The 14,683-nt window shown below is 36.5% G+C and overlaps 1 protein-coding gene across 2 annotated transcripts in view; it reads right to left on the bottom strand.

Moving 5' to 3' along the window:
• Positions 1–14,683, bottom strand: part of UNC13C (unc-13 homolog C) — a 661,317-nt gene that overhangs the window by 57,179 nt on the left and 589,455 nt on the right. For both annotated transcript variants that reach the window (XM_063716164.1, XM_024232533.3), the window contains one exon: positions 4,201–4,348. In XM_063716164.1, the coding sequence (XP_063572234.1) occupies positions 4,201–4,348 (148 nt within the window). The remainder of the gene's footprint in view (positions 1–4,200; positions 4,349–14,683) is intronic.

The raw sequence follows: 14,683 nt of genomic DNA, 5'->3' as shown, positions 1-14,683 counted from the left end.
ACCAGGATCTGGTGCACTGCTTTTTAGCCATGTGACCTTAGGTTTGGGTTCTCCCATAAGTAAACCTGAGACAAGCATCAAAAGGTAAGTGGTCTGCCTGGGGAGGGATCCCAGGAAACACTGGGAAAGGAGCCAGGAGGTGAGAAAAGAAAAAAAGTAAGTAAGCTAAAAAAAAAAGTAAATAAGTAAAAAGTAAGTATGTGTGTGTCAAGCCAGCCTTCTGAGGGAAACAGGATCCCATCTCATGGGGAAACTCTGGAGTGCTGTGTATGTAGAATACACATCAGAGTTGTCACAAATGAGGAAGATAGAGATTTTCTCTTCTTCCTTTCTAACCCACCAACTTCCTGTATTTCACTGGTAGGGGTATGCTCCCTCAGGCATTAACCCTCTGGCACTCCAGCTGGTCCTGCATAGGACTGAGCCTATGCCTGTGGCTCCTCAGGCAGAGTGGCAGGTGTTTGCAGTAAGCAGTGTCAGCTATTACTACTTTATATTTGATTGATACTATAACACCAGTATGATCTTTCTAAATCATATAACAAAATCTAAGTTAAAATAACAAAAATGAAATACAATGACTATTCATGGGTGTTTGGTATTGTGCTAAGTGCTAGACAATTATTTGGATAATTGCAACAATATTTACACCATGATATGGTTTGGCTGTGTCCCCACCCAAATCTCATCTTGAATTGTAGCTCCCATAATTCCCACACGTCACAGGAGGGACCCAGTGAGAGGTAATTGAGTCACGGGGGTGGGTTTTTCCTGTGCTGTTATCATGCTAGTGAATAAGTCTCATGAGATCTGATGGTTTTATAAAGGGCAGTTCCCCTGCACACACTCTCTTGCCTGCCACCATGTAAGACATGCCTTTGCCCGTCCTTTGTCTTCTGCCATGATTGTGAGGCCTCCCCAGCCATGCTGAACTGTGAGTCCATTAAACCTCTTTCCTTTATAAATTACCCACTCTTGGGTATGTCTTTATTAGCAGCATGAGAATGGACTAATATGCACTGGAAACTGAGACTTCATTTGGTCAGTTTTGACTCCATGCCACCAGAATAAAACAGGTACAGGATAATGGATCCTACTATTGACTGGAAATGATCATCTGCAGGAAGAGTACCAATGGAATACAAAGGGTGGAACCCAAATGCCTCTATTTCAGCATGTCCAGTGTCAAATGTTCAAAGAATTGTATAGCACTTTATATAAATAAGACCCCAATAATTAAACTTTTCTATATTTCTCTGTCACTTAAGGGATCTTGGAAGCTGAGTTTCCTTTGGCGCCAAAGAGAACATGGACTGGACAGAAGAATTTGGAAGTCATAAGTACAAACTATAACTTTAGGATCTGTTACAGAAATAAGTATTGTATTTTCTACTATATTTTCATTTTTATGGTTTTATAAATAATTCTAAAATGTAGCTAATTTTCATTTATCTCTCTTGCCCATCACAATTTTCCAAAGGGTGTAGTGTTGGCTAACTTTATTATTCAGTCTATGGTCATGAATATTGAGATGGGATTGTGATACAATCATAAAAAGAGAGGGAATGAATATTACTCAGAAATCCTAGATTCACTAACTGAGAAGACTTTAGCTTGCCTCCATTTTTTATTGAACATGGTCATGTTACAGCAAGCCATAGCATTGTCCCTCCCCTAATGTGGAAGTATAAATGCTTACATACAGGTAGAGAAGAGAATTTTAGAGAAATGGCAGGGTGGAGAAAGTGGGTAGTAGTGGAGAAGTCTCCATTACCACCAACAATTTGAAAAAAATGTATGAGTTTTCTATAGCTCAAGTGAACATCACAAGAGGAAGTTGGGCTTTAGCTTACTTGCTGGAATCCCATTCCAGAGGGCTAGCCACAAGGAATGGATTTTCAAGCAGCAAGGATCTATGGCATATGCTGCAGTAGGCAGTCACAGGAGACACTGACAGGAATCGATCTGAAATAGACTTCACTCCTCAAGGAAATGTACAGATAGGAGGGTCCCCAGAAACACACATGAGAGACCAGTGTTTGGATGCCACCATATAGGAAGCACTGAGGACCTCTTCTTCTTCCCCTTTAGTTTCCATTCCCCAAAACACTGAGGAATAGAGGGACCTATAAGTGGATGGGGAAGGAGAATAAGTGGCACATCAGGTTCCCTTTTATACACTAAGTCCTTTGGGCCTGAGTATGTCTGGTGAGGGCAGCTGCGCGAGGGTGGAGGGAGGAGGGCTGGAGGAGGTGGAAATAGGTTTCCACAAGGCATACTTACAGGTAGTTATTGGAGAAAATTAAAAACCATTTCATATCTATATCCTACCAATTTCAGTTATCTGAAAAAAATTGAATACTCAGAAAAAAACAGAAAATGAGGGAGTAGGAAATAAACTAAGAGTAAAACCAATTATATTACCAGTGAGTTATTAGAATTAAGAATCCTCTCCTCTTCCCATATGTTTTTAATGTTTTCATATAATACATGTAATAAAAAGATAATTATGCCAAATTCCATATACCATAGTTGATTATACACACACACACACACACACACACACAAACATACATAGATGTATGCACACACACACTCACACAGTCAGCCCTTGATATCCATGGGTTCTGCATCCATAGATTCAACCAATTGTGGATGGAAAATATTTTTAAAAATTGCATTTGTACTGAACAGGTACAGGCTTTTTTTCTTGTTATTATTCCATAAACAATACTGTATAACAATCATTTACATTTTTTCATATTCTACATACTCTAGAGATGATTTAAAATATATGGGAGGATGTGCATATGTTATATGCAACTCCTATACCTTTTTATATCTGGGACTTGAGCATCCATAAATTTTGTTATCCATGGGATGTCCTGGAACCAATTACCTATGGATACCGAGGGATGACTGTCTGTATATGTATATGTGTGTGTGTTGGGGGCGGGGGGTGTACATATAAATGTAAACTGATAAAGATGAAGCAAAAGTTTTATATACTCATTTTTTTCTTGGAGTAAAGCTACAACACTATTTATTTGATATATTAGAATTGTATTCATATTTATAAAGTTTAGTAAACCTTGAGGGAGCATAAGCATGCATTCAGGAGTAATGTTTTGAATATTTCTGCATCTCTTGACAATCTCTCATGAGCTCAACTTTTCCCTTTCTGGAAATATCCCACAATATAACCTGGGATATATGAAAAGGGATAATTGTAGTTTTTAATTGGACAGTATCAAAAAGCACAAAGTATTATAGGCAGACAACTTACCTAGCACCTTTAGCTTTATCTTTGATATAGGTAGAAAAATTAATGTATCCAAGAGGAAACAATGATGAGTCCAGGGTATTTTCATCACAGTTAAAAACTTATCTGTATGTTCCCTTTTCCAAGGATCTTTCATGAATGAAGTTAGTGTCCTCTTACTTACTTTTATTATTTCTGTAGTATAACTTATTAGGTTGTGAAGTTTGAGCATGCATTTGGCTCTTTTGACTCATATTGACATTTTCAATAATCTCTTAGAAATGCCAGATCTTAAATGCATATAATCACCAAAATATAATACATCACAAAGCAACTTGAAAGAAAAATTTTTGAACGGTAATATCCTAGAAGCTTATGAGGTGGAAACTTTGACACATGAAACATATCTGAGTTTCAAATAAAATACCAAGCCTGCCTTTTGGCCTGTTTCAAAGAAATCTTGTAATTTTTTTCATATGAAATGAGCATAAAATGAGATTTCCCTTATGGAAACCCCAGAGCACAGATTTTACATTTGAAGTTAGGATTTAGGGAATTATTATCATTTTTTGGAAGATACCAAGACCAGAAATCCACTGAGTCTTTTATACTGAATTGAAGAAAATATCATGGTCATAAATATTAAAAAGTAGATTTTACTTAAAGTAGTTTTATGGAAGTTAAAATCACCAACAAGTCAGCCATTCCATAGGGCTTTAGTATGAAATATATCTTAGTGTTATTAAAATTATTTATAAAATTATAATTCATGAACACTAAAAAAAATTGGTATTCTCTATTAACCGTAAATCTCCATTTTTAGTGATACTTCAATTCACAACAGCAAAAAATTATTGGGACTATGTATAATAATTCTGATGTTAAATTTTAGTTTAGTATTCAGTTTACCTTATTCTCAGGTCCTATGTGTTACTTACTCTGTGAGGTTTGAGTATCTATGAATTTCTTTATCAAGGCATCAGTAGTTTGGGTATAAAGACTGAGAGCATATCTCAGAGACTGAAGATCTGGGCTTTTCTCCAAGAAATTCTTTTTCAGGCCATTTCCTCCTGCATGAAAGTATTGCTACAAAGAAAAAAAATAAGCAGAGGCATTTAGAGAGAAGTATTGGAGGAAAGAAATTTATTACTCTAATAGAGAAGCTCAAATGGAATAATACAATTTGATCAATGCAAGATACAAAAAAATGGTTCCATCATTTTCCCATTGCTAAGTTATTAACATCTAATTCAGGTCCCTAGACATCTCTGAAATGACACTCAATGTCACAGACCTCATATCCCAGAAGGCCTAAGCCTTTTTCTCTTATGCAAAATTTTAAACAAATGAGATCATGCTGATATAGCAGTCAGAATCCTTATAGAATAACAGGTTTAGGTAACAATTATCAACCTGGTTATTGACTTCTGTTTCTTGAATATGAGAAAAATACCAAGGGTTGTCAACATTTCATAGGGAAGGTAGCTTCCAGCCACATATTTTCCAGATACCAGTTTGAGATTCTAGGTCAGGCGTCTGCCACTCCATCTGCCCCATCCTCTAATCACACAGTGGTGCAGATATAGGCCAACCTGACGAAGCAGAGTGGTCCTTGGAAATCCAACACCCCTTAAACTTTGTGTCTGATAAATATAATAAAACTTTTTTTTGTTATTTTTGTTCAACCAAACTCAAAATTTTCCAATATTTATAAATAAGATAATAGAGAAGATATATGGTAATTGACAATAAATATGGTCACTGAGGGATGTTAGCATTTTTCATACTACAAGTGTTATGCACAGACAGACATCTCTTGGAAATGCAGACTGTCTAGAGATATATGATAGAACTAAGGATATTTTTTTCTACCTGTTTATAAATGATAATAGATTTATAATATTCTATTAAGGTTAGATAAATGGTTCTCTTTCTCTCTTCCTGTACCAACAATGCTAGAGGAAACAAAGCACTCACTAGTAACTGTAGCTCACTGTGATCTATAATTAGCACAGAACGAAATATGTCGAAGAAGCTCAAGAAATTATTCAGAGACGCTCTCCTAAATGGGTATGTGTCATTCTTCTTTCCCACTCCTTAAGAATTTCTCAGGCAAGACATTTCAATGAGCTGAAAAATCATAGTTTTCTCAGTTTTTTTTTCCCTATTCAAGGGGAGATGCAGAAAAAATTTATGGGTATTAGCAAGCATCTGGTTGTACTTTCAGAGAGTATACTGTAGAGGAGATTCAGGGTGTAGGCCAGAGAAATTAGGCAATTGGGATTTAAACTTAAGAAAGACTGGTACAATTACAGATACCCTCCCCAGGCAGAAAGAAACCTATGGTCCTTTGAAATTCCATTTACCGATTCTAGCTAGGTGCTCTGTGAAAACACAGGCTTTGGCAAAAACTACATATGCTATGAAAAGGAGGCACAGAAAAAATGTCTTCTCTTTAGGAAAAGACAAAACATAATTTTTAAATTGTTCTACACCTGGATCTTATAAAGAATGTGAAAACATTTTCACATGCAGAAAGTATTTAGAGGACTATTAGTCCAGAACTGTTTCAGGTGTCTTAATGGATTAAAAAAATGACAATTCCTTTCTTTGAGAAACACAGTATTTAAGGATGGAAAAAAGATTTCATGGACGTATTGAGGGGGATACATGTAAATGTATTTAGATTGGTCTTGACTCTGTATCACCTAGAAGGATGGTGGGGTCCTCTCTGGAGGACTGTTTACATAATGAATCAAGGAGCCATCCAAAGAAATAACTGTGCCTGACAGTAAAGAGCAATGCTAGAAACTGAGCCAAGAGTAGGAGGGGAACTCTGGAAAGGAAGGCACTTTCTCTCTTAATATTTCTCAGGTAAGCCTCAGTCTTATCAAACCTGAGCAAAAGTGCTAGATGATTATAATAAAAGAGGACGAGGAGGAGCAGGAAGAGGAGGAGGAAGAGAGGGAAGGAAGACCAAAACTGATAAAATGAAAATTTGCCACTTCTGGGGAAAAAGGAGCAGAAAAGATTAGTGGGTATTCTGTCTATGATACACATTTGGGTTATTTTCACTTTTCATTGTCCTTGGGCTACTTTAAAACTCTATAAATTGTAGAAAATTAATAATAATAGTATAGATGATTTTTGTCCCTAGTAATACAAATTAATTATTTTGGGTGGAATAAAACTGAGTATTGCTTTGCGGATAAATCTGTCTTGCCTCTATTCCAGCTTTTCTTATTGCTTGTATGCGTTTGGTTTCTGGAATTCTCCTTTGAGACAGTAGTAACATCTTACCTGGTTCTCTCACTAATTGATGAATAACATTTTGACACATTTTATAACTGCGTGAATATCACAATTATACTCTCTTTTAAAAACTGTTCTTTAACAGTGTATATAAAGTAGTATGAGTGACAGCATGTATAAGGATGACCACAGGATTTACTGTCTAATTTGTAAGACTGCACTGTGGATTCTTCAGTCACCTTAATACTTGACAGCATCTGTGGTAGTGTCTGCTGTGCCACCTGTTTTCTCCCTCTTTTCTTTAATAAATATTTATTAAATCTGTATCATGAGCCAGACCTTGTGCTGGATGCTAACATTATAAAGCAAAAGAGACACAGTGGTTGCTCCAAAAGGGATTATGATCTAGTAGGAAATGTAACCAACATTTAAAGAAATGACTTCAACAATACGTTGCAGGTGTTAGAAAAATGATTTCAAAATACAGATAATGGGGGAGGCATGCAATTCTGTTATCTAAGGAGCCAGCAAAGGCTTCCAAAGAAGTGACATCTTTGGTGGTAATGAGTTTTTAAGTACTGTTATTTTTAACTTTAGCAGCCAGTAGGTAATTCACCCTCATGAACTAGAGAAAGAGGACAATCCCACCAAGGAACCAAGAGAAACCCTGGTAGTCTCAGCACTATTTAAGGAGAACTAAAGTGTTTGTAGTTCTCCAAGTATAATTTAGACATAGTTTTAAAAATACTGTTTTCTACTGTTATTCGATACTCATCACTAAACTTGTGCTGCCTCTAGGTAGTAGAGGGCCTATGGAAGTTAAGAGATGACATTGCACTCCTAAAAATTCCCAATGCTTATTAACATGGTAGAGGCTCTGAGGCATACTGTGGTAAAGAGATCTGTGTAATCCTTTATTAATATACCTTGTTGCTAAAATTATTAGGCCATAGGACACCTATATCACTGGGCTAATACTTTTGGGAATACAAGTGTTCCATGAAATATGATTTGGGAAACCCAAGAACAGAAGAATGTCACTGAACTTCATATAATTGAGATATTGTTGAGGGCCTAGAAAGCTTCATAGGAGAAGGTAAAAAGAGTTAAGCTATGAAAGCATAAACTATGTATTTGTGCTTGAATCTTTTAAAATAGTTTTATAGAAAGGCATGTTTTTAATACTAAGGCATTATTTTGTAGGACTCTGGGACTTTGGGGACTAATCAGGAAATGAAATCATAAATAAGGTATGTGCTTGTACATGAGGAAAACCCAAGGGTCCCTATAGTTTTAGGTTACGATACTCAACTGACTTCCTCTTTTTTAGCCATAGAGTTTTACTTGTTATTCCATTAAAGTCTCTAGCAGGATATTTACTGAACAGAAGTTTTTTAAGGGCAGAAACTAATGTCTTTGTCTTTTGAGTGCATTTTTCAATATGAAATGTCCTGAGACAGAAACCCAGGACAGAGGGTAGCTATGTCAGAAGAGAAAACAAATTGCCAGGTGGTAAGAATGAAAATATCCCATTCAATGGACACAGACAAATAACATATACCATAGGCTCCTCACTCTAACAGTGAAGAAGGTGATTTCTATGGTTATGCAAATGCAAACTTGATGAGAATTCTACTTTATGAAAACCTTTCACACAGTGTTCAAAACCTGGAATGACAGCATCTAAGAGCACCAGTCTGGTTATCTTACTGGCACAGATAATCAGGAGAAAGGGGGCTGCAGTTACTACATGGACCTTGGCATTCAGAGATTTTACATTCAGATTTGACTCTATGCCCATGACTCTGAAGGAATTGGAGAGTAGAATCTGCATTTTGCTGAGGCTTGGGTTTGAAGGATATAAATGTGAGGGTGATGTATAGAAGTAAATGTCTTAATTATTAGACAAAACCCACTATCCATAGCTCAGTGCAGTATAGTTGATTTCTACTCATTATAATGGGCATTTTGTTGGGGGATAACATGCTAGAAAGGCATTTGTAAATGTGGGGTTTAAAGCCCAGTATAATGAAAACATTAAATATGTGAAAAGTGCATTATTTTCCATTGATTCTAAACCAAAGACCAAGACTTGGTTTCTTATAATTCCTCTATGGACTGCAGCATAATCTAAAAAACTTCAGTTTGATCTGTTCAGATGTTTTACTTAGACTTGCCTAAAGCAGCAGGAGAAAATGGACAAAAAACAGTTAGGACAGGTCATTTCCTCCTTATTGAAGAAAAGATTTGTAACCTCTCTGTTGAAGGACTATGGAGGAGTTGGTCGTTTAGTGCAAAGAAGGATAAAGACATTAGCTGGATGACATTCTCTCTTTCTCTCTATCATGGCTGATATTTTTGCTATGGACTTAAAAAAACAAAGGCAGAAAGCATGTTTGACAGATATGCAGTTGAGCTGAAGCTTAAAGTTGTTACATTGGATGACAAAATTTGGCTTTAGAAGGGTCCCAGTAGTCTGGAATGTTGGGTCAACATTTCTAGAATGAGATGGCAAAGAGGAAAGTAAAAAGCCAGAATTCATAATAAATATTAATATTCATGTTTACCACAAAGTACAGAATAGGGGTGATGTGGCTGAACAACAGAAAATTTTAAAAAGTCATAAAGATTTATTTGCTTTCAAGTTCAACATGATTTAATAAGTGAGAAGGCAGCTATTAAAGCAAGTGAAATCTGATCATGCATCAACATAGGTAGACAGGTCAAGTATAAGGGTTTGGTAAGGCAGGAACATTCTTCATTGGTTAGAACACATCTGGTATATTAAGTTCATTCTTGGGCTTCATCATTTATAAGAAATATGAAAAGTGGAGGCCTTTTAAAAATAGATGACCAGAATTTCATAAGGTCTACAAGGCATGTTATTCAATAAACAGCTTCAGATGATATAGGATGGCATGATAGTTTTCTTCAATATCTGAAAGTCTATCACACAGAAAAAGAAACAATAATTTTATAGTAGTTCCAAAGAACAGAAGGAGCACCAACACATAGCAGGAGAACAGATTTTTCTTTGACACATTCATCAAAAATTTCCAATATTAATGCATCTTAAAAATCAAAACTTCCACTTGTAAGTTAGTGAGGTCCCGTCACTGGCTGCTATTAAGTGGTGGCCAGAAGACCATGTGCGGACAACATTGTAGATGACGTGGCAAGAGTGGGAGATGCTCAGTCATGTTTCCAATTCTGAGAGTCTAGAATCCTCTTAACCTCTTTGATTCTCTGATCCTTATAATATGCTAGAAAATATAATTCTTCATCTGTCCCCTATACAGTCATACTTTTGCATAGGTTATTTAACCTCTTAGGCTATCAGTTAATTCATTTATAGAATGGTAGCAGAAATATCCATTCTACCTTTGGTGTTGTCAAATTGTAATTACTCTAACTGGAAGAGCTTTGTGAATGCTGGAGTTCTTTCCAATTGTAAGAAATATATTTAATTGGCAGAATAACGTAGAACTCAACATAGAACTCAGCATTGTGTTTTAAGCATCAGCCCCTATCTCAAGCAGGTTCTTAAATATTTATTTCTATGTTCCTGCCATCGTATCTAACTCCAACATGGCACTAGGAAAATAGCTTTCCTGGCTGTCTCCAATTTTTCTTGGTGGAACCATGCTTTCTCAGTCGCTGGGGCTGAAATCTCTGAGGCATTTTAGGCTCCTTTTCCTTTTTGCCCCATATTCAGTTGCCAATTCCAACAACTCTCCCTGGCTTGTGTCACTCATATCCATCTTTCCCTTTGTCCTCCTAAAGCCACCACCTTGCTGATAGCTCTCATCATCTTATGAACTAAATAACTGGAACTCAAATCTCTGGCTACAGTCTTGAACTATGCAATCTAATTTGTGCATTTCCTTAAGATTCCTATTGGTGAAATGACTTTAGCATAACATTTTCAAAATCTCTTTTGAGATTTTGAGTGAATCTTCTTTTATGAAATATACTGAGGGCACAAAAGGACCTCTGTATTTTCAACCTAAACATTTCCCATCAACCTCATTTTACACTGCTTTATTATGCAAACACCTAGTTAAGTCCAGGCCAGTCCACAGAGTAGTCTACTCACTGCCTCCAAGCCTTCTTGTCTTGTGCCTTTCCCTGGTGAAATTCCTTTTTCCGGTTGATGTTCATGTCATGAGTCTTCCTCCAAAAAAACTTTCTATTCAGCGTGTAAACTCCCATCTGTCCTTCAAGACCATTGCAGCTTTTCCTGATCTCTTGAGTCCGTACTGGTTGATCATATTCTCTAAAACTTCATGATTTTTTTAATCTGTTTCCCTCAGTTAGTATTTGGATCACCTGTTCCATCTCTTACACTGTTATAAGTTAACATGTATCATTATTTTGTTTTCAATGTACCTCTCTCAGCTTTTAATCTGGACTAGAAACTCCTGGAAAGGAACAGCACTGCTTCTCAAAGGGAAGTCTCAGGCGTTAAAGAATCTAACCAGGGCTGTGCTCTTATAGGGAAAAAGTGCTGGGCCCAGGAATCCAAAAGGCCAGAGAACAAAGCCTTAAGGATTTGAACTATTGCTTGGGTGAAAGAGTCAGATTTAATAGTTAGCTCCTTTGAGAGGGAATTAAGGGTTTATTGGGAAAGGAGGAAAAAAGAAACACACTGGTTGCAGTAGAGTATGTGGGGTCTTGGGCTTAAGAGTAGAAAGAGAAGCCTCCAAAATGAACCAGTCATCAGGCAATATAAGTGACAACTTAATATTTATGAAGCGTTTTCTATATGCCTGCTTTAATTGCTTTGTATATGATGACTCATGTAATTTTCTTTCAATAATCTTTTAAGTAGTAGTATTATTTCCATAGGAGAGGAGAATAATTTGCACATTGGTGTCTTTCTCTCTCTCTTAATCACCTCCTATCCTGATATTATGCTTGTTAGTGGCATAATTTCCCATGTAGTTTCCAGTATTTTATTTACTTTTGTAATTCATAGCCACCTTCTGACATTTGTAAAGGCTTCCACCCTAGATACATTAATATGTTGGTCTTGCAAATGTCAGGATGTATGATAAGGAGCACTATTATCACCTCGGGGGTAGGAAGGAGCTATATACGAAGTATCATTTTCTTTATCTTGAAAAATAACTAGATTTTTTTTTCTTCATGACTTTTCAGAAAATAAAGCACTTGAGACCTGGTTGTGATTTGAGAGGCAAATAAATAAATAAATAAATAGTACTGCTAAATTAAAAAAAAAATCAGGAAAAATATTGCCTGCATGCTTGGCAAGCTATTTTTTTATAATCCCTATAAAACTCTCTGAATTCTTCTAACTCTTCAAACTTTTCGAGATTGAAGATCTTGCACAATATATTTTTACTGACTCATGGGAACATGCTATTGTTTCTTTAGAAGATTATAAGAAGAATTCCCTTTTTTTGTTAAATATAGTATTTTGGTAGCAATTTTCCATCATTACTTTGTTCTTTCCAACACCTGTATCACATTTTCGGCAAATCCAGGCAGACAGCTCATTTTGCAAACTTAGATATAATCATAACCCACCTTAACTTTATAATTTTAGAGGTTAGCCACTAAAGTTTTCTTTTTTTAGAAATTATTTGACAGATATTTTAAAAAATTATTTTCTACCACAACTGGAGTCCTCTTTTACACATCATATCAGAATATGCTCTTCCTGCCCATAAAATATTTCAGTGTTTCTCTTTTGCTGACAAACTAAAGTTGAGATTCTTTACTTTGGTGTTTAAGCCGCAGCATTCTGGCTCCAATCCAATGTTCCTCTTTCATTCCCTGTGATACTCAGCCAGTCATGATCGGTTCTTCTGCACTAGACTGTTTAAAGTTTTCATGCCGGCCAATGCCTTCTCTTCCGTCACTCATGCTGTGTTTTCTATAGGCCTGCAATGCCTTTCTCCCATTGTTTTTTCCCTCTTTATCCTCTACATCCCCAAATGTCCTTCTCTGGGAAGCTTTTCCCTGGACATTCAGAGAAAATTCATCACCCTCGCTGCCCTCCCCCATCCTTTGTCCACAATTATTTTACTGACTGTAGATGTTTTTGTTCCCAAGTCAAAGGCAAGTGCTCTCATCTCCAACCACCTCATCATTGCTCACCATATTTTCTACCTATAGTAAGCTCTCAAATAATGATATTTGAATTGAAATCCTCTAAACTAGGTAGGTTATTTTGTTCTTCTCATGAGTAGCTGGATTTTAACCAAGGCAAAAGCTATACTTGTAATGGTGAAAAGAAGATGCTGAGAAAAAGCTCTTGGAATCACCCCATGGACAATGGAGACAGCAGGATAGGGTAGAACCTCTGCGAGGGTAAGAAACACAGAGGAATAAAATGTGGTTCATTACCATGTTCTTCTGTTTGCCTGGAGTCCTGAACATAAGAAATGGTATTATCTAGGATTAAATAAGAAAGTAATAAGTTCCAAAGCTATATTTGAATTTATAGTTAAATTCCTTTCCTTATACCAAGAAATGCAGATTTCTAGAGGGTCCTGATTCACATGTTTATTATTTTTAGAGAAACCTCAGTATTACCACTGCATGAAGCCAAATATATTTGCAACATATAATGTAGTGTCATGTTCAGGCCCATATAACAGGGGTTCTGGGGGAATTTAAAACAGTGGGAAAAATTAAATCATTCAGCATTTTTTTCAGGTCAAAGTGTAACTGTTATTTCTCTTTGAAAGAAATCTACATTTAGGGGAATCTCATGTCAGTCCTGAGTCTTCCTGAGATATGGGGTTGAAACTCAAAGTCCAGCTAGAACTCCTTTAAAGTTTCCCTATTGGCCTCCCTATTAGTTTGCACATACAGATTAGGTGACTGATTATCTGTCTCATAGCTGCCACCTTTCTACTTTTACTTTCAAACATTGTTGATTTGGTTGCTTTGCCAGGTAAACGGAATGTCTCAAAGCCCAACCATCCTACCTGCAGCAGATGATCATAATTTTTGTTACTCCTGCCATATTTGACACTCTTGACTTATAATAGAAGCTACATGTGACTGGTGTTATAAAATAGTTCCAGTCCAATTAGAGTTTTAATATTTAGAAAATTTAATATTTTCATCAATATTGTATAGAGGCTGAAAGGTTTTACATTATTTTAAAATAATTAGAAAGGAATCTAAGTAATTGACATAGTATTTTAATATAGCAAGAAGTAATCTCTTTGAAGAAGTATCCCTTTTAGCCTGCTACATTTTACTTAAACTTTGTACATACTTATTGAAAAAATGTGACAGAGAAGCAAGGACACTGGCTTTAGAATATGGAGTCCTTTCTCAGTTCTGCCAATTACTAGCAGAGCTATGGCCTTGGAAAAACAACTGAAATCTCTTCACTTTTAATTTTCTCAATTATCAAATGTGAATAATCATTCTTGAGCTATCTAACACCCAGGATATTTACAAGGATCAGGTGAAATGATGTACATACATAAGAGAAATCTGAAAATGTAAAACATTATTTCAGCCTATATTCTAAAAACTCCATAGCATTTTCCCTCTTTGTTTTCTCATTTCTAGCTTATTCAATTAAATTGAGCTGAAGAGGAATTAAAGATTATCTCTTTAGCAGCCATTGGACATTAGCATGGGTAGCGTCTGCTCCTTTGGTCTAAGGTCATCTTTCTCACAAGGTCTCTGTTTGCATTATAGTGCTCCTTTGGCTGGGCTCCAGGGAGACATTGAATCTTTAGCTCTTGGAGTTAAAACTCTTTTAAGTTGTACTCTTCCTTCTCTTGAATTCCTTTGTAGTCAATCTCACAATTACTGTTTGGTAGGAGAGTAAGTTGGTGCAAATCTCGCAGATAGACAAGATAAAGGGAGTCTCAGCTTTGGCAAACTGATGACAGTCATTGAAAATCAGATATCAGGTGAATACCTTGGCAGATGGGCAGGGTACAGGGTCAAGAGAGTCTCATAGCAGGCACAGCAGGCCTAGCAGGGAGGTGCCTAGAGAAAGAGTTGGCATCACAGAAGTTAGGGAAGAGGGGAACTGGAGAACTGACACAGGCTCTGGGGCTCAGGAGGACCAGAGTCAGACTCCAGTCCTGGAGAAACAAGACAAATGGCATGGACCCATTTACTGGACCTAGGACACCAAATAGTAGTTTTGTCCACAAAGAACAAGGCCGG

Source organism: Pongo abelii, chromosome 16 (assembly GCF_028885655.2).
Source record: "Pongo abelii isolate AG06213 chromosome 16, NHGRI_mPonAbe1-v2.0_pri, whole genome shotgun sequence".
NCBI lineage: Eukaryota > Metazoa > Chordata > Mammalia > Primates > Hominidae > Pongo > Pongo abelii.
This window is presented reverse-complemented; position numbering and strand designations above follow the sequence as displayed.